The sequence below is a fragment of the Chaetodon auriga genome, chromosome 12, assembly GCF_051107435.1.
Source record: "Chaetodon auriga isolate fChaAug3 chromosome 12, fChaAug3.hap1, whole genome shotgun sequence".
Classification (NCBI taxonomy): domain Eukaryota; kingdom Metazoa; phylum Chordata; class Actinopteri; order Chaetodontiformes; family Chaetodontidae; genus Chaetodon; species Chaetodon auriga.
The window spans coordinates 10,282,451-10,309,475 of record NC_135085.1 but is presented as its reverse complement, the minus strand read 5'-3'; the positions used below and the strand labels follow the sequence as shown (position 1 = coordinate 10,309,475).

Genomic DNA, 27,025 nt, shown 5'->3' with positions numbered 1-27,025 from the left:
CCAAAAAAGGTTGTGGTCTGCATACCAGTGTTAGTGCCTGCTGGCTGTGATGTATTGTGGGTCAATGTTCAGGTGCAGCATTATCTATGTGTTTCTAAAATAGAGCAGAGTTTGATAACCTGATAAGTCACGGTGCAAGAGGGGAACATATTGTATAACCCGAGTCAGTGGTTTAATGCATATAGAGTTGTATAAGACTCCTTCATTGCACCAAAGATTAAGAGTATAAAGAAATCCAAGTACTACACTTGGTGTGAGGGGAAAGGTAAATGTCAGGGTAAGATAACAGCATTGCAGCATAAAGGGAAAATCCACCACAAAACTGAAGGTATACTGTGTGATATTCAACATGAAGACATCTGTCTTACTGAGCTGCAAATCAAAGCATCAAACCCTGAACTGAATGATATTTTAGAAATATAACTCAAAAACATAACACACATTCCATTTTAGGGTGGAATTTTCCTTGAAGGTTGTGATTCATCGCTGCAAACAGGTCATATATGGGCACTGGTGGAGGAGGGATCCACATCCTTTAATTAACCATAAAAATGCTTTTATATTTTACGTGAGTTTTATTGCAGGACAAGTTAAAAATGCGCAATTCTGATTAGCACATGATGACCTCACTTCAGTACAACATAGCCTTGCACAACTCGGACCTGATTATGTCTAATCAGTACAATTAAAAGCAACACCTAAGTGGGTATCATATAAAGGAATGCACCATGTTTTAAATGCAAAATCAAAGTATGAAGTAGAAAGAGCAATATTTGCCTGTGAAATGTGGGGTAGCAGTATAAAGTAGCATAAAGGAAAATATTAAATTACAAATACCTTTAAATTGTTCTTAAATACCTGAGTACTTCGTTACTTTACACCACTGGTTCTGAGTGGATCATAAACTTCTATGTTAGAACTGGCTGCAAACGCAGTTACAGAGTTAAAAAGGGCTCAAATGCCTGAGCCTACCAGAGGAACAGAGGTGCCACTGCAGTCCACACCCTCCACCCACCACCCTCACCCTCCGGTCCTTCCTCCCTCCCCTTCCTCTCCCCCACATCAGCACATTCCAACACACTGACACTGTAACTGCCAGGGCAGATTTTCACAGTGAGGCACATGGTCAGTGAGCGGGCCTGCCAGCCGCTGGCCACATGCCCCCGTGTGATTCTCACATTGTTGCACAATGACAACCTGGGATTACTGCAGAGGCTGAGCTCTGGTATGGGACATGCTTCAGGCCTTCAGGGGCATTCATGCTTACAGAGAATATCCAGGCAGTCTGTATCATATTTGTGCATGAGAGGAAGACCTCTACAAAGTAAAAGGTTAGCTAAAAAGCATGCATTATGGTGTATTTCACCGTGTGGGCTATCTTTGGCAATCAATGAAGGTATTCTTCAGTCTACACAATGTGAATGCACCTGGCTTTTCCTGCAGCAACATTTGATGTTTCAAGGAAAACAGCACAATCTGTGAGAAATACAGTCTCTTTGTATTTCAGACAGCCCTTAAATAATAGGTGACAATGTTATGTCATCATTTGTCAGTTTTAAGTGTGGGAGTTCTCACATCCAGTTAGGTATTTTTGCAGTAGTTACAATAGGTGACAATGAGTATTATTCCTGTCTGATCTTCCTATTGTGTGTCGGAGAAAGCTGAACAAGCTGTTTAACCTCCAGCTGGCCAGAAGCAAGGTCAGAGAGACCTGAGTGGCCACCGACGGAGAATGAAAACAGACTCAGGCTAAGCAGACATTTTCCCAAAATAGTTCCCCTACTCTCCAAGAGCGGAAATCAGGGTTTGGTTCTTTCTATATTTAGCCCTCTTGTGTTCTCTGGTTTCTGACAGCCATGGCGAGAGGCCCGAGGTCTCTCCTATCCTGAGAGAGATATAAACAAACGACTAATGAGAGGAAATGGCCCCAGATCTGAGGCTGTGGGCAGATCTCTCTGTCCAGGCTCCGTCCAAACAACAAAAGAGCAAAATCAGGCTCCTATATGCGATGCTGCTAATCTGAGGATGGCTAAGAGGTCGTGTCAAGACAGCAGCGGCCATCACAAGCTCAAAACTTCTGACTGTGCAGCACAACATGTCTTTATTGAGATATTAATACAGTACTGTACTGCAGGAATGCTTCACTTTATTAATCTTAGTTAAGTCTTCATACAAAGGTTGGTATATTAATAAAGACATTTATCAAAATGCAGATTCTGACAGTTAAATTAATCTATCAATGGTACAATAAGGCCGTTACAGAGTTGCTGAATGGACAGAAATCAAGACATGGCAGTGGCAATCTGGACTTGTCCTTAAGAGGCATACAGGAATGATTTATTGCAAGTAAGAAGAACTGACTGTTAGAGACAATCATAAAAAAACACAGTTGGATAATAACACCAGATCTTGCTGATTCGAAGACCTGAACGTACCCTTTGGAGAAGGCAACAATACCAAAACTGCCGAAAAGTGGAGAGCACCAGGTAAGTGAAACACGATTTACCATGTTCTGCTAGTGACATGTGGACGAAAACAAATGGCACAATATTGTTACAAACCACTTTCATCCCACAGATAAAAACATCGGATAGAAACATTGGATTTCTCACATTAAGAGTTCTTCATGATACAAAGCAAACAAACGTAAGGCTTTAGAGTGAAAGAAAAGACTTATGCTATCCAGTCCAGTGTTTCCCAACCACTGTGCCGCGGCACATAAGTGTGCCGTGAGAAATCATCAGGTGCGCCGCGGAAGATCATCCAATTTCATCCAGAATCTCCCTGTGTGTCTTTCCTCAATTCCTGCAAGAATATCAGCTTTGTGTTCAACTGAACAGGCCCAGGTTTCACTCTCAGTAAGTCAACTGAGACTAGATTTTCATTAGATTCCATTAAATATACTTTTTGTGACATTTTTGTTCGGTGGTGTGCCTTGTGATTTTTCTAATGGAAAATATGTGCCGTGGCTCAAAAAGGTTGGGAAACACTGATCTAGTCGGTGTTAAACTTTACCACAGCAGACATGTTCCCCCCGAGAATCACAACATGAAGACGCGTTAGACTGAAGACCCCCACCGACACAAACGTTTAGTCTCAATTGAAAAACATGAAAGATTTGAGAGCAGTCTCAGGAGAGTGGTTTTAATCATCGATGCACACTACCTTTTGCACCCGCACCTACAACCCTTGTGCCAAAAATACTTAAAGACAACAAACAATGTGCACAAGCGCTCAACTAAGACACTTGTTGTGATGAGCGAACTGGCGTGGCTCACAGTGTTGCGTGACACTTGTTGGCGTACTTCGTGCCGTCAGCGTCCTAAAAATAACGTACCACAGTAAGTTTTCAGAAGGAATGGCTAAAAATAGTCTCATGCAGACGCATATTTAGATGTTTTTAAACGCAGTATCGTCGGTCTGGCTTTGTCCCAGGGCCTTCATTACACAGTGTTGCCCTACACACAAAGCCAGCTGATGTTTTCAGTAAATAAAAAAAAAAAAAAAGGAAAAGGAAGGTCATAATGTATTTTCATTTTTGCTTCATCAACTCTATTTTACATTTCATCCCAATGGCTTGAATCTGAGCAAAGACGATCTTGAATGAAAGCTGTTTCTATGGAACTTATCTCAACATGATGGTTCATTCAATCGGCTAAAGGCAACACTGAATTTTGGTAATCGTACCTGTAAATACCAGATGGGGAAACGGCGGATTACATGCCGTGTGGATTGTCACGGACCAGTCAGAGCCAGTGCAGTTGTGATAGGTTGCAGAACACTTTGAGTATCTGAATTTAATCAAAAATCAAAAATACCTCATGGTAACATTGGAGTAGAAGCTCAAGGTAAACCCTGAATCCAGTGATCTAAACTGCACTAAATCTGTAAAATACTGGTGGGAATGAAGTCTGAAGCCACATGATGAGAGCCATTATTATCCAGCTTTAAACTAACACACTTTTAAAGACTGAAGGGAAACTTTGGCTGCATGAATCTACAATATTGAGACATCTGCCGCCGATTATCATTTAAGCAACAATGAGTACCTGATGCCATCCCAACTCATGCAGCCAAAGTCTCGTTCGTGGGCAGAGCTCAAACTGAACGGTGGCTCTGCCGGGGTCAAAGGTTTCAGAGAACAGTACAGGCAAAAAGGGGTTTCTTTGCTCATTACGAACTGCTGTTTTTGATGGTTGAATTGCTGAACTGTTAAAAGAAAAGGTGAACACATGGCAATGATACGATCACAGTCCACCCCTCACTCCTCCCAACAAAAAAGAATACAGCAACATTAATAAGCAAAAAAAAAAAAAAAAACCTTAAAGGCTAAGTGGAACCACTACAATATAGTGCAGGGTTTTTTGTCCTTGAAGGGATTGTCTGAAGCGGGGATGCCCATAAGGAGAGGGTCATTTCTGGCATGTTCACTGCAGTAGTTCATAAGGTCCGCAGAGGCCTTGGATACCTACAAAATAAAAGAGGGAATTTAGTGGTGATATTTACACACAGCAGCCAATGATATGTTATTCTATAAAAGCATAAATACTTTCATCACTTAAAAAAGTGGATTTTATTTGTAAGAACTCTTTAATACCTCCAGCAGCATTGAGTATCTGACATTTACAATATTTTGGTGTATTTAGAATGTATTGAAAGGGATGAAATAATATGTAATTGGCTGAAATGTAAAAAAAAAAAAAAACCAGAGCAGGGATGAAATTCTGCTGCTGGTAGATGAAAAACAGAGTGTCTGTTGGGTTCGGGTTGGGTTTGGTTACCGCTGTCCGGTTGGGACAGAAAAATGTAGCCACAGCCACAGAGCAGTGCAGACAACGAAGATGCATGGGAAGTGGATGCACTGCACAGTTTACTGTCGCACTGTACCTTTATCCTCTCAATGCTCGCCTCTATTCTCAGCTGCTGCACCGTCCGCCGGGCATGGGCGATGTTGTTGGAGCTGTGAGCCTTCGAAGACATCCTGGGCAAATCAACGCTGTAATGAAGAACGACAAAGAAAAGCTTGATAACACTGAACAGGATGAGAAGTTTGGTGCTTAAGAACAGATAAAACATGGAGGTATGACCCCAGCTTTGTTTACTTTGCAGTTCCTGCACCTAAAGTCAGAGGCAGACAATAAAAAATTAAGATGGTCTCCAAAAGATCACACTTGTTTCCGGTTCCAGAAAGGCTGGTTGTGATGATGGTAGTGGTCTGACAGATGACAGAGCAGCTATGTGCAAAAACCACCTTGTGTATCAGATATCAACAGAATGACTACACAGAAATTACAGCGCATGCCAATAACATGCGTTGTTTTAATTAGGCCCAACGACTCCTCTTCCATGCTTCCTCTTCCTCTGCAGGGTTGTTCCCTGAAAGTGGTATCACCGGCAACGTCTTTGCATCAACAACTACACACAGAGCTCTGCCACTCCTTTAACATGTGGTAAAAACATTCCAGTAGATCGAGATTTTTCTGTTTCGTTTTCTTTGGTTTCAAGAGTGCAAGCACTTCAGGTAATGCGGCGCCCCTGCTGCCAGACAGAGCACAATAACGCCACGCCGTTTCAATGTGTGCACTATGAACTCGGCTGATAGGTGCTAAACTATAACAATAGCTGAAAGTCTGACACTGCAAGATATCTATATTCAAACAAAAAGCTAGAGAAATGCAAAGATTTCAGAGTTGAAAAGTGGATGTGACTGAGGGGCTGAAGTGTGGGAGCGAAGTGCTCGAGCGCTGCAGCGGGTCGCAGTTGAGATTCTACTTCCTGCTAATCATTGACAGACTGGATGGGAACAGGCCTGGGCACATCCTTCAGTCCATGTGGGAGCTCTGGCCCCGGAGTCTCTCCCCTGCCTCTCACTTCCTTTTACTGCCATTTGTCTGTTTTTCTCAGACAAACACACACACACAGACTCATTTCCTTTAACGTTTTTGCAACACACACATGCCTGCTTGTGACATGCCTCGCTTTCACCAAAACCTTTCTCAGCAGGGAACAGGAAGCGTCAAGTGCAGTTTCTCAGAAGTTTGTTGTGAAATTGACAAGAAAAAGCTTCTTCAGGCTCAAAGTTGACTTCTCTTAGAAAATGAGAATATATGCCTCAGCACTTAAATCCACTCATTCTGTTCCATCTGCGCATCGTCCTAATGTTTCCTGGAATCTCAAACACGTTTAACTTCAATATTTGGGTGCATAAATTCCAGCCAACTTTTTACAGCAAAGCACAACTTGTTGGAGTTGATGTTTGTTTTGCCTGTCTGCAGCCTGCAGGATGTGTCCTTCCAGACAGCCTCTGATGCTGAAGCTGCTCTGTAAACAAAGAGGGAGGGAAGAATGAAGACAAAAAAAAAAGGGAAACGGGAAGAGAGGGATCTCCATTTTTGGACTTCTGCTGGGGAGCGCCTGATGAGAGTTTTATTTCAACCCAGTCACTTCAAAGGAAACACAGCCCGAGATGACTCAAAGAGTGAAAATGTTAGTGATAACATGAAAGTGAGACATGAAAGGGCCATGCATTACAACGCAAAGCAAACAATTACAGTCAGGAAACTTTCTCAGCTTAGTCACAAAGGTGAGGCAGCATAGGTGAGGAAGGTAAAAAAAAAACCTTTTCATCCATACATGAGTGAGTGAGGGCATTTACTTCCACAGTCTGCAGGTTTTTACATGGAACAAAAGCAGGCTGAGCGCCACATGTTTGCTTCTCTGACAAACAGCAGTTAAGCTTTTAACGACCTGTTGCAATACTAGAAAATGCCAAAATTTTCATCACACTTCAAGAGTAAATTATGCTGCTTTGAACATTTTCATACTTCTTTCAAACATACAAACATAATTTCAGGAAGTAAGAATCTCTACTGGAAGTGATGTGAACGCACGCTCTGTGAAGAAGCAAATAAACTTTTTACAGCCACCTGTCAAAGTCTGCAGGAGCGACTTTCAGACTCTGAAGACAGATTTCTGATGGTATCACTTCAAGTAATCATTGCAGTGACAAGGTCAATCACCTTTAACAATAATGAACTCAGTGACATTCTTGGCTGACCGGGAATCAGCATAACAAATATTTGGTGCCAATCCCTAAACAGGAGCCCTGGTTCAGTTACCAACTTCCTCGTTCTCTGCTTCAAAGGCTTTTCTGAGCAGATAATTTGCTGCTGCCCGGCAAACGCATGCAAACCACATTCCATTATTTATAAATTGTGTAATATGCAAACACGGTGCAGAAGCTGCTGATCAAGAACCACAATGACTAAAGAGATAACAGAAGAAATGCAAACAGCCTTCACACGCCAGGGCTGCAGCCACAATGACACTCGGAGAAGAACTCCTTCTGCTTGAAAACCATCCCTGTGCAAACTTGAGAGCTAATAATCCAACACTTGAATGTAACACTGCTTTCCCAGCACAGACCAGAGCTAAAGAAAAAAAAAAAAAAAGAAAGTGGACATTTGTGCCAAATGTAATGACGTATTATGGGTAACCATTGATCCAAGAAACCTTCTCATCTCATCTCTCCATGTGTCATGTGATAGGGTGTGACAGGCAGGGAACAAAAGACACATGCACAGCTGTAATTTAAGATGAAGTGAAGACAGAATTAATAGTCCACGGCACTCTGGCGCCAAAATATCGGTTCAACCGGCATGCTGAGTAGAAGGAGGAGGCAGGTAAATGAGGAAGGATGAGGCAGGAATGGGCACTTAAAACCCACTGGCATTCAGAAGAGATTTTTGCAGGGAAACCATCCCGACTGAGTCACCTCAGTCAGACTGTGAGGCCCCTGTGAAGTGATGCCAGCGACTACCAGCAGCACCGGTCTGACTGAAACTCTATGGGAGGGCACAGATGTGTGTGTGGCATTAAGCACTACCATGTACATACAGGAGCCTTGCAAAAAAACAGTTACCTCCAAGGATCAGAAAGAGACCACCCCCTTCAAAGCCCACCCTATCACAATACACACACACACACAGCAGCCAGGACCACCTACTGCACAGAGCAGCATGGCCCCCCCGCCCTGCTCTACCTTACACACACAAATCCACCCACACACATGCGATTCATTAGCACAGAGTTCAAAGTGCCAAAAACAGGGAACCATTATGACTCAGTGCCATTAACAGCAACACTCAGAGATGAAAAACGGTGTGTGTGTCTTACACTGTGACGACGCTGCAGCTCAGATCCAAAGAAAACTCTTAAATTTGCTGCTGATGAATACGAACAACATGCATTAAGGGCTGAAAGAGGAGTCGGTCCTGTCAACTGTACAGTATGTGTGGTCCCTCAGCGAGAGTCTGAGGCTTTTCACACTGGAGTAGCTTTTGTAATAAAATAACACCGCTGGAAATAAACTGCTTTGGGGCTGTAAGCATTGCCGGCTGCACTTCGCACTCGATGTGAAGTGATCATGCTTTTTCCACATCCACATCTTCTATTTATTCACCCCAAAATGACTAGTCAGTCATTTTCTACCCTCTCTTTTGTGGCTTCTACATCTATGAAAAACAGTGAGCACCATAGTTGACTATTTGGGGAGAAATTATAATAGACATTGTAGAGTATTTGGCTGCAGATGTAACAGCTGGCTTCATTAACTTCAATAACTTGGAGAGGTTTTCGGAGAGTTTATGTAGACTGACACTGAATTAATGTTTCTCTGAAGATACACTTAGATGTGTCTGCAGACCTACACAGAGAAGGGCATTATGGGTAACCATAGGTCACAGAGGAGCATGTGACCTATGGTTACGTGAGAGCAGAGATGCTCATAACCCTATCTTAAAAAATACAACAAAAGGCTGTAAAACTCATGACTTTCTCATCAGCCTCAGCTGTTTTTTGTTTGTAGTGCTAATTATCAAACATGCTAACATGCTAAAGTCAACATTACACCTGCCTTACATCAGCATGTTAGCTTTTGTCATTGTGCACGTTAGCATGCTGATGTTAGCATTTAGCTCAAGGCATCACCACTTTTCTTAAGCTCAGCCTCACTGATCTGCCAGCACGGCTGTACACTCTTCATGGACTCAGACGGTAGACAGCAGAACAAAGCATCTCAGAGCAGGACGGCTAAACGAAACACATGGTGATATGTTGCTATGGTGATGTTGTATTGTTTACAAAGAATGGAATCAAATACAAGAAATAAAATGATTTTGCATCTATCATGTAATTATTCTAACAATGCATGCAGCTATACAGTGCAGCTTTCTCTTAATACTCTATTGCAGCGAGCACATACTGAAGATGTGAATGACTGTGACGAGAGCTTTACTCTCTTATCTGCCAAACTCCAAATCAAAGTTGAAAGTTTAATGGCAGTAACACTTCTGGTGATCATGTTAAAAAGTCCCTGAAATGCGTCCTGCCTGGCGTCTGTCTGACTTTATATCACCAGCTGAGAAGTGAAGAACGGTGAATTGTGGAAAGGCAATATTTGGAGTCTAGACAGATGTCTGCTGCTTTGAACAAAAGAGAGTTCAAAGACTTGGACCACAGCCACAAGCCAGTATATTGGTTGTTATTCCTTGTGTACTCATACACACACACACACACACACACAACTCTGTCATTTCTCTCATGTACGCCCCTCCCCCCGTGTACTCCCCTTCTCTCTCTGCACGCATTAGTTCTCCAGTCTGCAGGCAAAGCTAAAAGTAGCCTTCTCATACTCTCCTGCTGCCAGTCAGCACTTTTCCAGCTGAATGAGAAAAGATCTCCTGCTCCACCTAAAACATGACTCGCACTGGAGTTCGTTGCTGATCAGATCAGATCACTGTGAAGTCCCCCTCCTGCTTCACTACAAACAATGGCCTGTTCTCACTCGGTCACTGTGCTTATCAAACTTAATAACACTCAGTCATCAGTCTTGCTGCTGAGTAAAGTGGGATTGTGTTTATGAGCCACAGGGACAGATTCTGGCTGCTGAGTGTGTTGGACTGTGAAAGAGAAAGGGCGAGGCAGGGAGGAGATGGTGAGGGCTCGCACTTGTTCGTTCTGTGAGAACCACCAGAGTGACATCACCACTTTCCCACCAGAGCAGAGAAAGAAGCTGAAAGGCCCTGCTTTCTTTGGCAGCCACTGTCGAGCAGTCGACACTGAAAATGAGTTTGTTTACCAGAATAAACAGAAACGATAGAGACGAGAAGACCCTGAAGACAGGGCATTGCATGTCCTCTGCACCACACACTCTAGAAAATAGACCTGATTCAGTTTGCACAATTAGCTGCAGTTTTAAGTGAAGAAAGAACATACTGAAATAACAAATTGTTTAATTAATTAGTCAGTCAACAGAAAACTAAAAACAGCAACTATTTTGATGATCGATTAATCATTTCAATTAGGCAAAAATGCCAAATATTTGCCAGTTGCAGCTTGACCCAATGTGAGGATTTGCAGTTTTTCCTGTTTTAAACGAAATATCTTTGAGTTTTGGACAGTTTGTTGGATAAAACAAGACATTTGAAGACATCACCCTAGAAAACTAGACTGTGTGCTTTAAGGGGACTGATGACGGGACGCAGAGCTGCAGCACCACCCTAGAGCTGCAGGTATGGCCACTGAGATAAGTAAAGCTGACAGGACCCCGCCCAGGACACTAGCTACACACTCAGTACAAAGGGAATACTGGGAAATTCAGCTCCCTCCGCAAGGCTGCTCGACTGTGACTGGCTGAAGGGTGACCATTATTCCCTAGTAAGCAGACATTTCCAGGAAATGCTACGGGACTGTGCAAAGGTCAAGGAAAAGCTGTCGAGATTAAACATGTGGCGCTACAAATAGCACATTTTGTGTTTTGTCTGTTTCACCATGAAAAGATTTCAGTTAAACTAACATACAGCAGCTTCACAGACTCTGGCAAACGGCACAATCCTGCAAACTCTGTGGTTTGACGGCATAAAAAAAAAAAACAATCCAGCATACTGTAACATTCACACAGTGTCTAGACAGGAGACTAGACTGGACTCATTTCTGCAGGATTTCTAAATCCTAAATTCATGTGCAATTACATGAGGCTCATTCCTGTCCAAATAAACTATGAATGATTCCTTGTTTCATGCACAGACTAGATGGCTGATGAGTTATGCTGCGGGAATTACAAGCCAGCCAACCCAGTTTATTATGAACTCAACTCCAGAACAACAAGCTGTGCATGTCAAGTTAGATAAGGTAAGCACACAGCAAGCCAAGGAAGCTAATCTGTGTCCTTGAACATGATGATATTCAGAACAGGATTGTCTGAACATAAGTGGCCGCACATACAGTGACTGTTACTGAGGAGGAGCAGCATGTGTGTCAGGGACTCTGACATAATGACAGATAACTGTGATAACAGAGGGGACAAGTAACACTCTGGTATGTAAGGATTAAGCAGGAGGAGAATTCACATGGAGAAATAAGACAGTCTCCAGGCAGGCAACCTCTAATTAGGCTCTTTACACTCGACACAGAGCACAATTCACACACTCATCTACTCCACTAATGTTGCCTAATTTAGACCTGCAGAGTTATGGTGCAGCAGAGATTTATTGAGCTTTATAAGAAACTTGACTGTTGTCCCTTTATCCTTCTCCAGAGGTAGTATTTAGCTTAATTATTGGACGAACAAACAGCCACTTGCTTTTGGAGAGGAATCATGGACGCACTTTCACACCATTAAAACAACAGCCAGAATTCCATCCTTGACTTATTTCACCTCTCTCTTAAACACCAATGAGTCGGGTGGTGAAATATGGCTCCTGAACTGCTGAGTAGGACTTTTTAAGCTAGCAGGGTCAGCCATCCTGTTAGCCTATTGTTGAGATTGCAAATTAGCAGCTGTGTAATCCTAAATGTGGGTGCAGTGTGGTTTAAATGTTATGGGGAATATAGAGTAAGTGCAGTGTATGCAAGTGAAGGTCTAATGGATACCTGCAGGAGGTGTGTGCGTGAGTGTGAGTGTGTTGGGGTGGGGGTGGGGGGGGGTAAGGAGAAGCCGCAAGAGGCACAAAGAGAGACAGAAAATGAGAACAAAGGGGGAAAAAATGACAATGACATGTTTCTCCTTTCACTGATGTCACTTGGTGCATTCCTTCCATGGAAAGGTGCGGCGCTACTGAGCCAATTATGTAAAAGTCTTTGTTGATGCTCAACAAGTATTCATACACCACTCGTGGCTCTACACACAGGATGCCAAACATCTACGAGCAACACAAAAACAGACACAGAGGTCAGCCAGCGCCTCAGTGGTATCATTAGCAGCTAGAGTATGCACTAAAAATAGCCAGCAGGTCTGTGTTGTTGCTGGCTGCAGTGGAGCCAGTTTCTGCTAAAAACTGCTCACGCTGTAGCTAACATTTACCAAGCTGAATGCCAGCTGGGTATCATCCAGATTAGCAAGGTTTCTGCAGTTTCCACTGAGGTGCCTGTGAGCCTCTGGTTCCCCAGTAATGGGCCATTATCAAGCCCAGTGCAGCCCAAAACAAACAGAGGCCTGTGGCAGATAATGTCCCTCAGACGTCACTGCAGACGCACAGAGGCTGACATGCAGGAGACACGGGCGACCTAGGCAGAGAGGCTGCCGGGCAGCGTCTCTCTGCTCTGCCCCTCAGAAAACAAACAGCATTGTTGTCAAAAAAAAAAAAAAAAAAAAAGACTGCACAAAAGAAAGCTTAGTGTAAGCAGAGTGGAGTTTGGTGGAAAAGGATGCAGGGAAGGAATGAATGAATGGTGGGGCGGAGGGCTGCAGAGAAAGACGTGTGCTTGTGGCTGAGACCGAGAGAGAGATAAGAGTTTGTGTGTGTGTGTGTGTGTGTGTGTGTGTGTGTGTGTGTGTGTGAGGGGGAGAGAGAGAGTTCAGCTGGAGAAAGCAAGCTGCACAGCTGTGTGTATGTTGCATTTGGTTGCACGCCAAAAATCTGCTGCCGGCGACAGGAACGCCATAAAACTTAAAGCTATTGTGAGTGCTCTGCCTTTCGTCTCAGTCCCTCTTGCCTCTGAAAGCTACTATTCATGACGAAGGCAGGGAGATACTACACAATGGATCTCCATCTCTCAGCCAACACTGCCCTGCCTATATGGAACAATAAACAAAGGTATTCAGTCTTTCCAGCCTCCACCCTGAGCTGGTCCGAACACATGTATGTTACTGCTGCAGGGAAGGGGGAACAGAGAAGGCCAAAGGTCCGCAACGGTGCTAGTTGGCCATCATGCAACCTGCCCTCCTCCCTGCTGGAACGAAGGGGGAAGGGTTATACGACAGCGTGCATGGATGGAATAACTGATAAGGGCTCGGACGTCATCGCAGCTCATTAGAAGACAACATAAAGGTCGTAAAGCAGAGTTTGTTTTTCAGGTGAAGAGGAAATGGGATTAGTCAGAGGGTGACATAAATGAGGACTGGGTGTGTGTGTGTGCATGCATGTGTGAGACAAAGATTGTGCATGTGTGACTGTGTGTCAGAAAGTGCAAAGTCCATTTCAGTGAGTGGACATCTGCATGTGTCTTTTACGATATTTAGGTACATACATATTGTTTAAAGCTGATGATGGAAGGTTCAAATCTTTGCCAACTGAACATGCTAAGTATGCTAAATTTCTTCTATCGAATCAATTAATTAAATCCTGCAACAGTCAGGCTTGTACTGCAACACGAAAAGACAATATTAAAAAAAAAAAAAACACTCTTTCAGTTTTGAAATCAATAGCAGCTACCAGCCCTGTTAAACAGGACAAAGGGATTAGAGCTGGAGGAATGCAGGCGGCATGATTTCCTCTGTCAGGAGGGTCAGAAAGAGAGAGAGAGAGAGAGAGAGAGAGAGAGAGAGGGAGGGAGGGAGAGAGAGAGAGAGGGAGAGATCAAAAGAACTTTCTATGTATCAGAAAAGTAAAACAGACATTCACTTTTCATTTCCACACTGACCTCACTAAAATTCCTGTTTGAGACATCCACCACAGGAATGTCCCAAACAGAAGACGTACAGCTGACTTCAGAGGATCCCCGACCTGCTGCCAACAGAGCAGGGACACAAAGCTGTGGAGTCTACTGACTCATGGTGAGACAGACTCACACTATCACAAAACACCTCCATCAAAACAGAGAGACACTAAGAAAAACTTTACATTTCTGCTTTAAGGAATCCCAGCACAGATTAGAGCCTACATGGAGACATAGCTGACGTGTGCCTCTTCAAAAATCTGAATATGTGTCAGGCCGACAGCGGCTACAGAGACACCGTGTGGAAAGCGTGAGAACTGTGACTGGTCGTCTTGGTTTCAGATGCCCGTGCAGGCTGCTGAGAATGAAAGCAGCATTAAGCACGAGGAGGAAAGGCTTCTGCTTTCCAGTAACTTTAGAAGTAGCTGAATGTGCAGAAATGTGCACATATAAATGCATGTGTGTGTATGAGCAGGTTTGTGCTTTCATACACACATCTGTTCTAGGTTATTATCACACTTTGTCAGATCTTTGCTATTGAAACAACAGCAACCAACATATAACTGCAAATAAAGCATGAACCTGCATCCACATATCAGAGCACTCGTGTCTCCTGTTGCACCAGACATTAGTCAGTGTTCCTGCACCCTCTCGTTAAATCTGAGGACATTTGAGAAGCAGTGCTTACTCTAGCGTGTCGCTCTGACAGTGAAATTTCCTTGTCTACAAACTACTGACCTTTGTCCTCACAGGTCAGAGTTCAAAACGATGGCTGGGAACGTGTAGGTATCGTTTCTCTTTCCTCAGTCTGAGCAGTTTCCCTGGCTTGTGTGACATCTCTGTCCTGTACTTTGATAAGAGTCATAAACTTGCCCTAAGACAGAGCACTGGTCTATTCTGAACAACAGGACACTCAAAGACATCCATAGATGGTCTGTTGTACTGTTACTGTTACCTTCTTATGTCTTAAACAAGCCACACAGTGCTGGAAAGAAGCAACTGTAAAACACCTGAGCCCTCCTTCAGCCTGCAGGCGGCGTGGACAGTTCAGGACCCGACGGTCTACATTACCTCCAACCAAGACGAGACATTTCTGAACAAACAAGGGCAAACAGGGAGTGAGATGACTGCACATGACCACTCAGGAGGAGCTGCATGAGGAGTAACCCATGAGCACACACACTCGAAAAACGGGACCAAGCTGGTGGAAACTGGCCACAGCAGTGCTGATGCCAAATTCCTTGAGTTATAGATAGAAAAATGCAAGTCATTGAGATAAATGCACGTTCATGTCATGACTGGAGTACTGACATGGGTGCAAACATTAAAGTATTATTAAAATCAATATGCGCTGACTTTCCTAACTGATTAGCAGGTCAGGACGACATTATCACAATAACCTCTGCAAGCATTTATCGTGCTACAGTTTCCGAGGCCAGGTGACTGACTTTATGAACACTTTATGACAGAGATTTATGAGCTGAAGGCCTTACGCAGTGCTGAGCGGGAAGAGGGATGGGGTCAGGACAAAAGGCCAAAACCAGAAAGAATGAGGCTCTAAACAGGAGAACAAGAAGGCCAATAGAACTGATTTTCCTGTTTTTGTTGAAACTTCCAAGCATTCATTGTATTGTCCTGTGTGGAAAATCCCACCTGTCTGTGTCGACTGGGAAGAGACTGGACTGACAGGAACTGTTAGTCATTTGTTGACTCATTTATATTTGTACTGACCCAAATAAGATCCATAATTACCATCATTTTCATTCAGTGAGGCTGATGTTTCCTGAGCACTGGGTTCGATGGGAGTTACATAATTTCAGATTTTCCCTGAATTATTCATTAAAAATTGATTTCCAATTCCAATCTAGTCAGTAGATCTTTGTATTCGATGTATTTCTCAGGATAAGTGACAACTTTGACTTGCTGGTGACGCGAGAGGAAGTCAGAAGATCACCAGAGTCATTGGGGTCCATCCTCTGTGGACCACGAATGTCTGTGCAGTTTCATGGCAATCCATTTAGTACTGGTAGAGATATTTTTGAAGTGTTGGACCAACTGACCAATAACAAATGTATGAAGCCCAAGTGGAAAAAACCTGATGACAAGATCGAGGGTTTTTCTTTGGACACTACAGATCTGTGTTCACATGCCGTGTAGCACTTCCTGTGACGACTAAACTGAACTCAATGCGTAATATTGGTGGAGCGGCCCTTTAAAAAGGGGCAACCATGAAAGGAAAAATGCATGACAGAATGTCATCACTGCATAAAATCCCAGCAAAACTCCCCAAAAGAAGAGGAACCAACACTGATGACACTCAAGATGTTGCATGATGGGACATCCAATGTGACAACAGGGCATGAATTACCAGTTATGTGACCTACAGTCAAAAGTACTTTCACTTTTGTTTTTTCAACATGAGCATTTACAGAGAGACGATGCAGGGAGGGAAAGTGAAGGCGAACTGACATTTCCAGAGCCCGTCATGTAAAAAAATGTGCTCGTCTTAGTTTGATAAATTAAGAGTCAGCGCAAGACAAGACGTTTAAGACACCGAGGCATGAATGTTGAAATGATTAGTTAAAACACATCAAGAATGGAGGCAGACAGACTCTCAGTCAGACGCATTGACTTACACACAGCCAGATTGACTTACAAACCCCCTCCCCTTCACACACACACACACACACACACACAGACACACACACACACATACATACAAAGGGGTCTGAGTTACTATTAATCAGAAACCACATGAATGGCTGCTCCTCCCTCCAACCACTGCGACTCCGTTCATCTAGCACTTTCAAAGGCATGTCGGGTGGAGGAATAGGTTCACACTGTGGGTCACACGGAGGCCACTTCCTCTGCAGCCCACCCCAACTCTCAGAAATGATGCTTGCCTCCTCCTCATCCTCCCGGCGTCTCCCTTTACTTCCACTTTGTGCTCTATTCCTTTGAGGTCACTCATTCCACCTGTCTCATTCATACAAGTCATTCTGTTTGTTTCGACAGCGGACACTTAAAAACTGCTTTGGGGTTAAAATCAAGTTCATATCCACAGTCTCTGCAGAGGAAGGAACAGCAGTCAACGGAGGATAACACACAAAAAGCTGCCTCTGCCACAAGGTCGCACGTCAAAGGAGAAAGAAGGAAATCTCAAACAAAACTCTACTGTGGTCAAGCTTTAACATACAGCATGTGTGTACACAGAGATGCAATCACCAATGGTATGAAATGTCTGAATTGCAGATTCTGAGGCTGATGGCTACTGGTGAGAAAAAAAATGCTCCATATAATCAGATAACTGTCTAGTTTTCCAAAAAAGAGGCCTGTGAAGAGGGAACATTGCCTATTTGTTAGAGTTCAGAGAGGTAACTGCACAAGGAGCCACTGTACGGCAACCATTCCTGGACAAAATGTGAGGCCTTGTTCCTCGCACCGAAACAGAGAAAGTGACTGCAAAAGTCAAAGTCATGTAAAGCCTTGGCGCTCTTTAAACCTGAGTGTGGATGAGGCGCCAGATCTCAGCAACTGAGGAGACACAGCTCAGGCTGTGGGGAAGGAGGACAGGGAGCGATTGTGCATCTCTTTGACACCTGTGTCTGCCTGTTTTGGACAGAGCAACTTAGTGTGGCGTCGGACAAAAACTTTGGGGCCCCCTTTAAGGCGGCAAAAAAGGGGTGTGGTGTCGCCTCCCAAACACCAACATGTGCGAGCACAGACCCTCGTGGATGAGAAGCCCTTCGCCGCAGGTGTCAAGCTCCTCTCCAGCGTCCCGACCAGGCCTCAGCGAGGAAGCACACACACTGGTCTTTGTTTGGGGTGCCAGCAAAGTTCCCCTGAGACTCATGAAGGGCGCTAAAGAAATGAAAGAATCCATCACAGTGACACTGTTCCTCCAGCCTGCTCACACACACACGCACGCTGATTCTACTATAATCAATGAGACATTTGTCAGTGGAGCCTTCACGATGAGACGCTGCTGCATCTGAACTTTCCTCGAGTCAGTTTAACAGCACATGCTGCTGAAACAGCGCCGCACACGGTCATACCTATTTCCGCTCCTCTTTACCTGTCTGACAGGAGGCGTGTTCATGCCGGCTGGACCGTCTCCCCCTCTGACAGGATATGCCTATATTTGCCCTGCACCCTTATGAAATAACTTAAGTGAGCAGAGTAACAATTCACAAAAAGGTGTGTCTTCCTGTGTGTGGGAGTACTTCAAAGCATTTCCCCCAAGTCCAGCTTTACAGAAGGAACAGCTCTATGTCAACATTTTTACAACTAAAAAAGGAAAGAGCACAAACGCAGGAAACACGAGGGAATCACATGTGCAATTATTCAAGTATTCATGGAACAGAGCAAAGCCTTTCATGGAAGTGATCCACGATTATCTGCAACCGCCAAGCAGCAACCTCCAGGGCTGAAAAATGACGGCAACACACAAGTACCAAAAGCTGCAGTTCCTTGAATGGCAACTTGAGACTGGCTCCAAGTCAGTTCCCATAGACCCCCCATGTTACAATGCATAACTATACAGAGGAAAAAGCACACTTACGGCCTTTTTATTATATTAAGGCCTAAAGTTGTGCATATAACTTTATAAGCATATATGGTCACAGGGGGCTGGTGGCGGTCCCAGCTGACATTGGGTGATAGGCTGGGGTACACCCTGGACCAGCAGTCAGTCCATCACAGGGCTGACGGAGACAGACAGCCACTCATGCTCACATTCATACATACGGCCAATTTAGAGGCACAAATTAAGTCTAGCCTGCGTGTCACCTGGAGAAAACCCGGGCAAATAACAATAATAATAATAACAATGAATAATAATTTTGAGAAACTTCTGATTTCCAAAATTTGAGAGTTTCAGACTGTTAATGATTTAATATTGCATCAGCCAAGACACCGTGTGCTATCTGTGTAATAATATTTATTTGGGCAAAAATGAGCTCGAGCTAGAACCATATTACAGACGTGACCTTAGCTGATTACATTAGCTTTAACAGGTGTTCAGTCAGATATTATGTAATTGCATTTGGCTTTATTGCTGTGCTGAGGTCTTGTTTGATTGTATCTTAATTCCTCATCACTTGGTTGTGTGTGAAATGCTGAAAAAGCATGTTATTATTAGCAGCACTGAAGTACAGGTGAACCTCAACCTGTCAGACCTGCACCTCAACGACACTGTGCCTGTGCTGGTTCACACAGAGTCCTGACAGTAACACGATCCACAGCTCTGCACACACACTGTCTGAGCTGTTTGACAGGGCAAATAACTGAAAACTGACTCACGTCACAGGTGTAACGCACACACACACGCACACGCAATGACACGTTGTATCTCTCTCAGATGAATAAACAGAAATGACTGAGTGCTCTGGATAAGTTTAATAAAGGCTTACAATATGTTTGGACCAGCTGGCAGTGCCAAGCTGACAGATGGTGGATGTGTGTGAGAGAGAGAGAGAGAGTGTGTGTTAACAAGCAGGAGATAGATAAAGGGATTAAATGGGTGACAGGGGAACGCTGGCTTTCATCTCGGCATCATGTGGGCACTGGGACAAAGGTACACACTCACTTACAGTCACACTCGAAGCTGAGAGTGGGACCACTGACCCGTTTTTTTAAGCAGCCAGCCAGTGGAGTGGAGGAGGCAGTCAGAGAGCACCACCATGTGGCAGAAACAGGGTACTGTTCATTCATGTTATTCAACTCAAATATATTGAAAACATATCACAAAGAGCACCAGTGTTTCCTCACCACTACTCCAGGGGCTGACTTCACATTATGTAATTTGAAACACACACACAGACACACGCACACACACTCAAAACAGAACCCACAAAATGCGCTCTAGGGCCTGATGTTGTGTGACACTATTCATTTGTTCCCAGACAGCTGACGGGTGTTAAGACATCTTCCCGAGCATCATCCGTCCTGTGACACGACCACAGCGAAGGACGCAGGACATCAGACCGCAAAGCAAGAGACGTGTTTCATTCAAAAAGTCCAAAGGTTTTCACACTGCCGGTTTGATAATAACTGCTTGTTATGATTTGGTAACAACGCCAGCTCTCTCCTTTAAATCCTGACCTGTCAGTTTGCGGCAGGTGCTCTCCTCCTATCTGCCCAATCACAAAGCAAAGCTGAACAGCAGGTGGATGACGGAGAGACAGACCTGCATGTGGCAGTTTGAGCGTGACAAAGAGCCTAAAAATAGACTTTCTCAATAACTTTTCTAAAGAAAAAAGCTAACTTTAGCCTTTAGCCTCATCAGTGACAAAGAGCTGACTGATTGTTAAAGTTGTTGGCGCTGAACTTCCTGTTGAATGAATCATTGTGTTTTTAACAGCAGCTGGTTTCAAGCTGACGATTCTTTCAGAAACACAGACGAATCCTTTTTATTGTGGAAAAGTTTCTGCCGAGTCGACACCTGCAAACATCACAATACATAATTCTAAGTAAACACTCCAATTTACATATAATTAGTTAATCTCATGCTCGTCATCATCTCATTTCTATCATATACTCTTTATGAGTCAAGCCAAAAAATAAATAAGCACAGGTGTTTTTGCTTTTTGATTTAAACTGAACCGATTTTTCAAAGACGTGTGACAGAACGATAACCACAGTCACTCTCTCACTGACAGCAATGAAACCAGAGCAAACGTTACGCTCTCGTCCTCGTTGAACGCTGACGAGCGGTCCGCTTCTCGCCCCATTTCCTAACCTTGACAGTTTGAGGGACAGTTGCAGATCTAACCTCAGATCAGTGTCTACGAGGAACTTCAACCTTGGACAGAGTTTACACTCTAAACACACCAGTCTTATCTGCTTCCTTCTCTCTGTCCAATCAGAGCTGAGGATGAGCAGCTGTGCACAGCACGGGCGGCGAGCTGAGGCCTCCTGAACACAAAAAAAAAGTCTTCAAATGTCAGCATGTTTACCCATTGGGTTTGTAATTAGGAAGCAGGTTTTAAGGTATTATTATCAATTTACCTTAATTGAATGTGTTTCTGTGAAGCCGCTGCTACACTCCTTTTATTCATGTGTACAATTTAGCTATTTAATGCAGCGTCATTCCATAACACTTCAGCAAAAAACAAAGGAAATCCACCTGCTAAAACTACAACAAGGCAGACAGACTCAAGATGGCGTTGTTGAGTTGACTTGTGAACTCATTGTAACCTCTTGCTTTGCTCTTTTACAGAGACATTTTGGACTTCAGCGTTAGCTCCTAACATGCTAACACAGGCCTCAGCATTTGGGTAGGCGACGGCAAGTCACAACATACCACACGTAGGCTGTCTTGAGTTATTGCTTAAATGTCATTTTTTTTCCCCAAAGGCCAGTGAACACATCATGACTGAAACTGGTCTTCATTGCGTGGATTTTAGATGTTTGGGTGGAGATGGCGATTTCTACCTCTCCGTCAGTCCTTTGTCTCCTCTGACGCAGACTGATGACTACTGAAGCTCCGCACAGTGAAAACTATTAGAGCTTCAGCACAAAGGCACAGACTGAAACCGAGAGCCGTGAACGTAAATCAGAATCGCGAACGTGGAGAAAATTAGGTCTGTTACGCTACCTTTCTTACCTATCTGAGATGGTTGCTATGACAACACTTCCTGCTTGGTTGGCAAGCGCATACATCTGAGCTTGATGTCGACCCGATTAGAACGTGAGCACTGACAGCGCCTCACTTCCTGAAGCCGGCAGAGACAACATCTACCATCTATCCTTGCTCTGCTCTAACATTCACTCTGAGGGCTTTTCATTTACAAGCAAATAAATAAAACAACATCTTGGAAAATGTTTCTGCTTTAAAGCAGATTTGTTGCTGACTTGGTCTATTTTGAGTCAGTAATATAAGGATCCAGTAACGCTTGGTATTTCACAAAAGCAAGTAATTCTGCTGCCAAACCAATACATGGGTGTGACTGTATATCCACAGTGTCACCACCACTCCTCTCAGTACATCTGCTCCTGGGTAGGGTGGAATTCAAGCAAACCACTGCAGGCTAGGCCTTGTGACTACTAACACACAAGCAGCATGCACGCACACACGCACGCACACCGGCGAGCCTCACAGGGCTACAGAACATGTTTCCATTTCTCTGAGCTACAGAGCTGTTCAGTTCCTTCACGTATACAGTATTATCACAGCAACCAGACAGGGACGTCTGCGAACTAAACGTCTGATAAATGAAGGTGTTTAATCACACTGGTGCAAAAATCACAGCCTTCAAAGGGCGCCCACAGAGCACAGACCGCCGCCAAGGTCAGCAGTCCACTCTTCTATAACATGCAAATCTGCGAGCACAAACACTGCAGACAGTGTGTCTGCATGTATTTCCAAAACTATCAGAATTATGTCAAAAAATGGTTGCGAAAACCATAAATAATGTTTGCACAGCCACACCTTAGTCTGAGAAAAAAGCGTTGTTGTAGCTGTGGCCATGTTCTAACTGTACCAGTTCTCCCAGAACGACTGCTGTCATGAGCGGCGACGTGTGTCAGCTGCCCTGGAGGGTCAGTGGTACCTGTGAATGTGATGTGGAGTCATTGTATTTCTACAATTGGATGTATTTTGTCACTATTGAACTTAACAACCATCTACTGGACCTTTAAGACGCGTACCCGTCCTGTCATTCAGATCCGCTCTCAGTGCATTGGGCTGTTTGTTGGCCCATGTCCATTATTCCACCGAGTTTCATGAACATCGGGCCAGCAGTTTTTCCGTAATGCTGCTGACAAATGGACAAACCAAACGTTCAACAACAACACAACAACAACAACAACAACAACAACACTGCCATGACGCATTCCTGATCACGGCCTGTCTTCAATGGTCCAATACGAACAGAGATATTAATGAGACGGCGATCACGCTCTCAAAGTCGCATCGTCATGGTGCCAGACCTCGTTTGGATTTCGACTTATTCTTTGATTACATTGCTGACTGAAATGAAAACGTTGCCGTTCTAGTTTCATTCTTTAGACATTTAATGGAGCTGTTGTACGCCTGCTTGTGTTCAGATGATATCTAACATTTTAGAACACTGGCTTCTTTTGTTAAATGAACAAAACATGTTGAGGGAAGAAACACTTTAGGAAATCATGTTTAGGGCTGAAACTAATGATTATTTTCATTATCTTGCACTCTGTCAATGGTTTTCTCGTTGTTTTGTCGAGAAAATGTTAGAAATAATGAAAAAAGTCCATGAAAGACACAAGCACAAGGCGATGTCTTGTCTTGTTTTGACTGACCAACAGTTGAAAATCCAAAGATATTCAGCTGAATATGATAAAAAGGAGAGTAATAAATGGCATGTATATTTGAAGAATTACTAAAATGAGTCATTTCAGCTCTAAATTCCTTAACCGCTGATCAAAATACTGATTGAAAACAACTGAAAGTGGATTAATATTAGAAAAATGAAGGACTGTAACTAACACTCTTGGTGTGTGAGAAAATTGTGAAAAATACGTCACAATTTCTCAGAGCACAAGCTCTTCAAGCAACAGGCCGAAGACTGTTTACTATCATCCCAGGAGACAGCGAGCGTTACTCCGGGGATCAATCAAAATAGTTCCTGATTAACTTCCTATTAATCAACTAATGTGATGAGTCCCTGCAGGTCTGAACAGATTCAAACACAACCCAACAACATGTCCACGACAGGAACATCAGCTTCGATGAGCATGTGTCCTATCAGGTGTCAGAGGCAGAGAGGAGGAACAGTGTGAGTGTGCTCATGATGAGGCAGAAACACACTTCAGCTCCTTGCGTTCACATGTTGAGAAAATCTGTGAATCAGCCCGGTGAGGAAGTAGTAAGATCCCTCAAAAGACGCAGGAGCAAGCACGCACAGGCACGTACGCACACCGACTCCTACTTCAACAAACTGTGCGCAACCAAAGAGCTGCGGGGAGTCCACGGACGGCGCTATGAGGAAACAGATCCTGGTGGACGGGAGGTTCAGACGGCGGCCGCCGCCGCGTCTTCCTCCTGCGCCTGATTGGCTGTTTGCCAAAAGAGCTGCCGATCGAGTCGGACAGCATTCTGTGTCGGAGGAGATGCGCCGCTTCCAGCCGATAAGGTATTACAGCATTGGTTACAGCTGCGTGTGCCACTTCCCACATGATCCCAACAGTTCGTCCATTGTTCCACAAGTTAAACTCAAATGGAGACAGAAGGAGGACATTCAGATCCATCCTCAGTTCCCGAACCCTACCCCCTTTTTTTTTATCTAATCCTTGCATTAGGCAAGACATTGTTCCCCATCTCGACCACCTAGCCCCCTCCTCCTGTAACTAATCAATTTACATGCATCACACGTCACGTCAAAGCCTGCCAGCAACCCGGGGTTAACCCACTCCCTCTCAACTCCAAATGCAGGCCGCGCCACCAGAGCTGTGAGAGAGGCGGCGAGTCGGAAAACTGGTCTCTCATGTTTACCTCCACATTAAACACACGTCTCAGTGAGCATTAACTGAGGAACTGGATGGTTCTGTCCGTTCAAGTAAGAGGAGGAAATGAAAAATTCTTGTGGGTCTACAGATCCTGTCAGCACAGGGGGGCCAGTGTTTGTTTCGAGGAACTGAAGGAGGCGGCGTTTGACAAGGCCGCAGTTCATGGACGTCACCATCTTCATTTCTAATAAAACAACACATAAGGCTGCGTACTGCCGGTGACACCTGTGGGCGCGCGCGCACACACGTGCTGTCACGAGAAAGACGCTGACACGGATCTCCACATCTGCATGTCTGTCACTGTCTGAATCCGGTTTCTCTGGCCGGTGTCTGCCACGGGGCGGCTCGCTGCTTCCTCCGTGCCTGAAAACTTCACGCACGTTACACCGAACCAAACCCCCCGTCTGCAGCTCGGAGGCAAGAGGTGTGCGATCCTCGGCTTCCAGCGTGTGGTGTGACCCACTCATGTTGATGGGCGTTGAGAGGAGGCTTTGATGGCGGTGAATGGGGTACTAATGAGTTGGCCTTATCAATGGCGAGTCTGTGTTCTGTCCTCCTAATGGCCAGGGGACATCAACAGAGCTGTTGATGCTCCATGTAAACATCTCAGCCACTTCCCCGTGTGGGGGCCTCCACTTCCACCATCTCACCGGGTTCATAATCTAATTGGTTCAGGTTGGACTGCAGTGGCAATGTAGCAAGCGATTACCTGTTGCATAAACGATTAATGTGAAGGAAGTGGCTGGTTTATTCATCTATTAAAGTGCTAGTCTGTTCTGGAATAATCTATTTGCTTTCCAAAATAAGTCATTATGTGGCAAACACAGAAGGTGGGGCCTGTGGGGAATAATGAGGGCAGGAGGCCCAGACAGCACAGAGCTGAGGAAGCCCTGAGCTCAGGCGATCACCTGTTGAACACCACATCCATGAAGCAACGATCTCACATTCATGTGTGTGTGTGGTCAGTGGAGTCACAGATGAGGAGAATGAAACGTTGTTAGGTATTAATTCGCTGTGGTGCCACCTAAGTGTTGCATAAACGGATGAAGACTGTGAAAGCTGGCAGTCATGACAGCGAATACGGACCGAGACCAACTGTTGCTTCAGGTAAAAGCGCGCTACGCCCGCTGTTAATGTGACACTTTATCGACACATGGCAGTCTTACCTGGCCGGGGTAATGTACAGTGAGGTCTAGCCGTGTCCCCTTTCACTGAAGCCAAACTGTATCCGTCAACAGACTGGGAGGAGACCTTTCCCTCTGCTCTGTCGCTCACGGCGCAATGTCACAACTACACTAATGTGTTTACACCAGAGACGGAGGAAAAGCAGCTGTACGCGGACCTCACTGGAGACTTCAAAACCGCCGATTCGTGCCGCGTTCACTTTCCGCTGACTGTTTATGTTAATGTTGAATTGTCGTTGACTTTTTCTCCCCCTTCCCAGTACGACCAGTCTCCCCCCTCCTTTCCTTTTCCTCCACCGCTCGGACGCTTCGCGACGAGAACAGCCGAACTGACTCGGGAGGAGGGAGGCGGACCAACCGAAACACTGGCGGATGTTTGCCAGTGTCAAGTGAGCTACTTTGACAATACTACTTCCGGGAGAGATTTTCAAAATAAGGCCGTCCTGGAGGTTATAAAAAAAAACTTGGTGCAAGTAATAATGAGCAGAGCATCTACACTAAACAATATTTTTGTTAGGTTATCGAAGTAAGTTAAAAGTGCAAAATAATAAATTATTATATAATAATAATTTTGTATGCACTGTACTGTCAAACTGAATCCTGACACAAGGCAATAACTCCTAGACTAGATTAGATTAGATTATATTGCACTTTATTGATCCCTTTGGGAGGACCCCTCAGGGAAATTGGAGTTCCAGCAGCTCAAAGCAATACAGGTAAAAAGGTAATAAAATACAATAGAATAGAGAAAAATATGAGTCCTGTGTCCCAGTGCTCCTCCCCTTCCCACCTTCTGTCCCATGTTACCCTCTCACCCCCAGTGAAGAGTTGTACAGGAGTGTACAGTTTTTTAACTTCACAAAAGCAGTACAACGTGTAAGATACTGTATGCGCTGATTCCATGTTTACAGTGAAAGTTTAAGATGGAGATGACAGGAATATGCATTTGTGTAATACATGCGGTGGATTTCCCTCTGTAATGTCAAGCAGTATTTGCAAAGCCTCCCAAAGAGAAAACTCTTGTAAGAGTACATGAAAACTGTGTTTACTATATTACTGTTTTCCCCCTTTTGAGGTAGCACTATAAAGCAGGTAATCTCCCAAATATCGTTCTCAGAATGTTACTGAAAAGCAGCAAAGACACAACTTCCTGTCTGACACTACGTCTCTCTGGCTAGCTTGACAGATGAGAGACGTGAAAGAAGGTTTGCTGTTCTGCTATGAGCCTTGTGGGGGCGCTCTCTCCCTATTATCATTACCTACGAATACATGTTCGTTTTCAGGCACGCAGAACTTTGCAGCAGAGGTGTTTGAACTGTCTATCGCAAAAAACACTCATACAAAGTCTCATTTTTTATTGTATATTCAGTAAAGTATGAATCATTGGAGAGTTACTGAAGTGGCGTTCCCTTTCCGTGGTT

At 44.3% G+C, this 27,025-nt stretch overlaps 2 protein-coding genes across 3 annotated transcripts in view; one reads left to right on the top strand and one right to left on the bottom strand.

Annotated features, from left to right (window-relative positions):
- Positions 1-27,025, top strand: part of nsun4 (NOP2/Sun RNA methyltransferase 4) — a 181,782-nt gene that overhangs the window by 67,267 nt on the left and 87,490 nt on the right. The window lies entirely within an intron of this gene.
- gng12a (guanine nucleotide binding protein (G protein), gamma 12a) lies at positions 2,074-25,908 on the bottom strand. The gene is made up of 3 exons (XM_076745886.1): positions 25,587-25,908; positions 4,888-4,996; positions 2,074-4,468 (listed from the first exon to the last, which is right to left on the bottom strand). The coding sequence occupies exons 2-3, from the start codon at positions 4,978-4,980 to the stop codon at positions 4,343-4,345; spliced, it is 219 nt and encodes a 72-aa protein (XP_076602001.1). The 5' UTR covers positions 4,981-4,996; positions 25,587-25,908; the 3' UTR covers positions 2,074-4,342.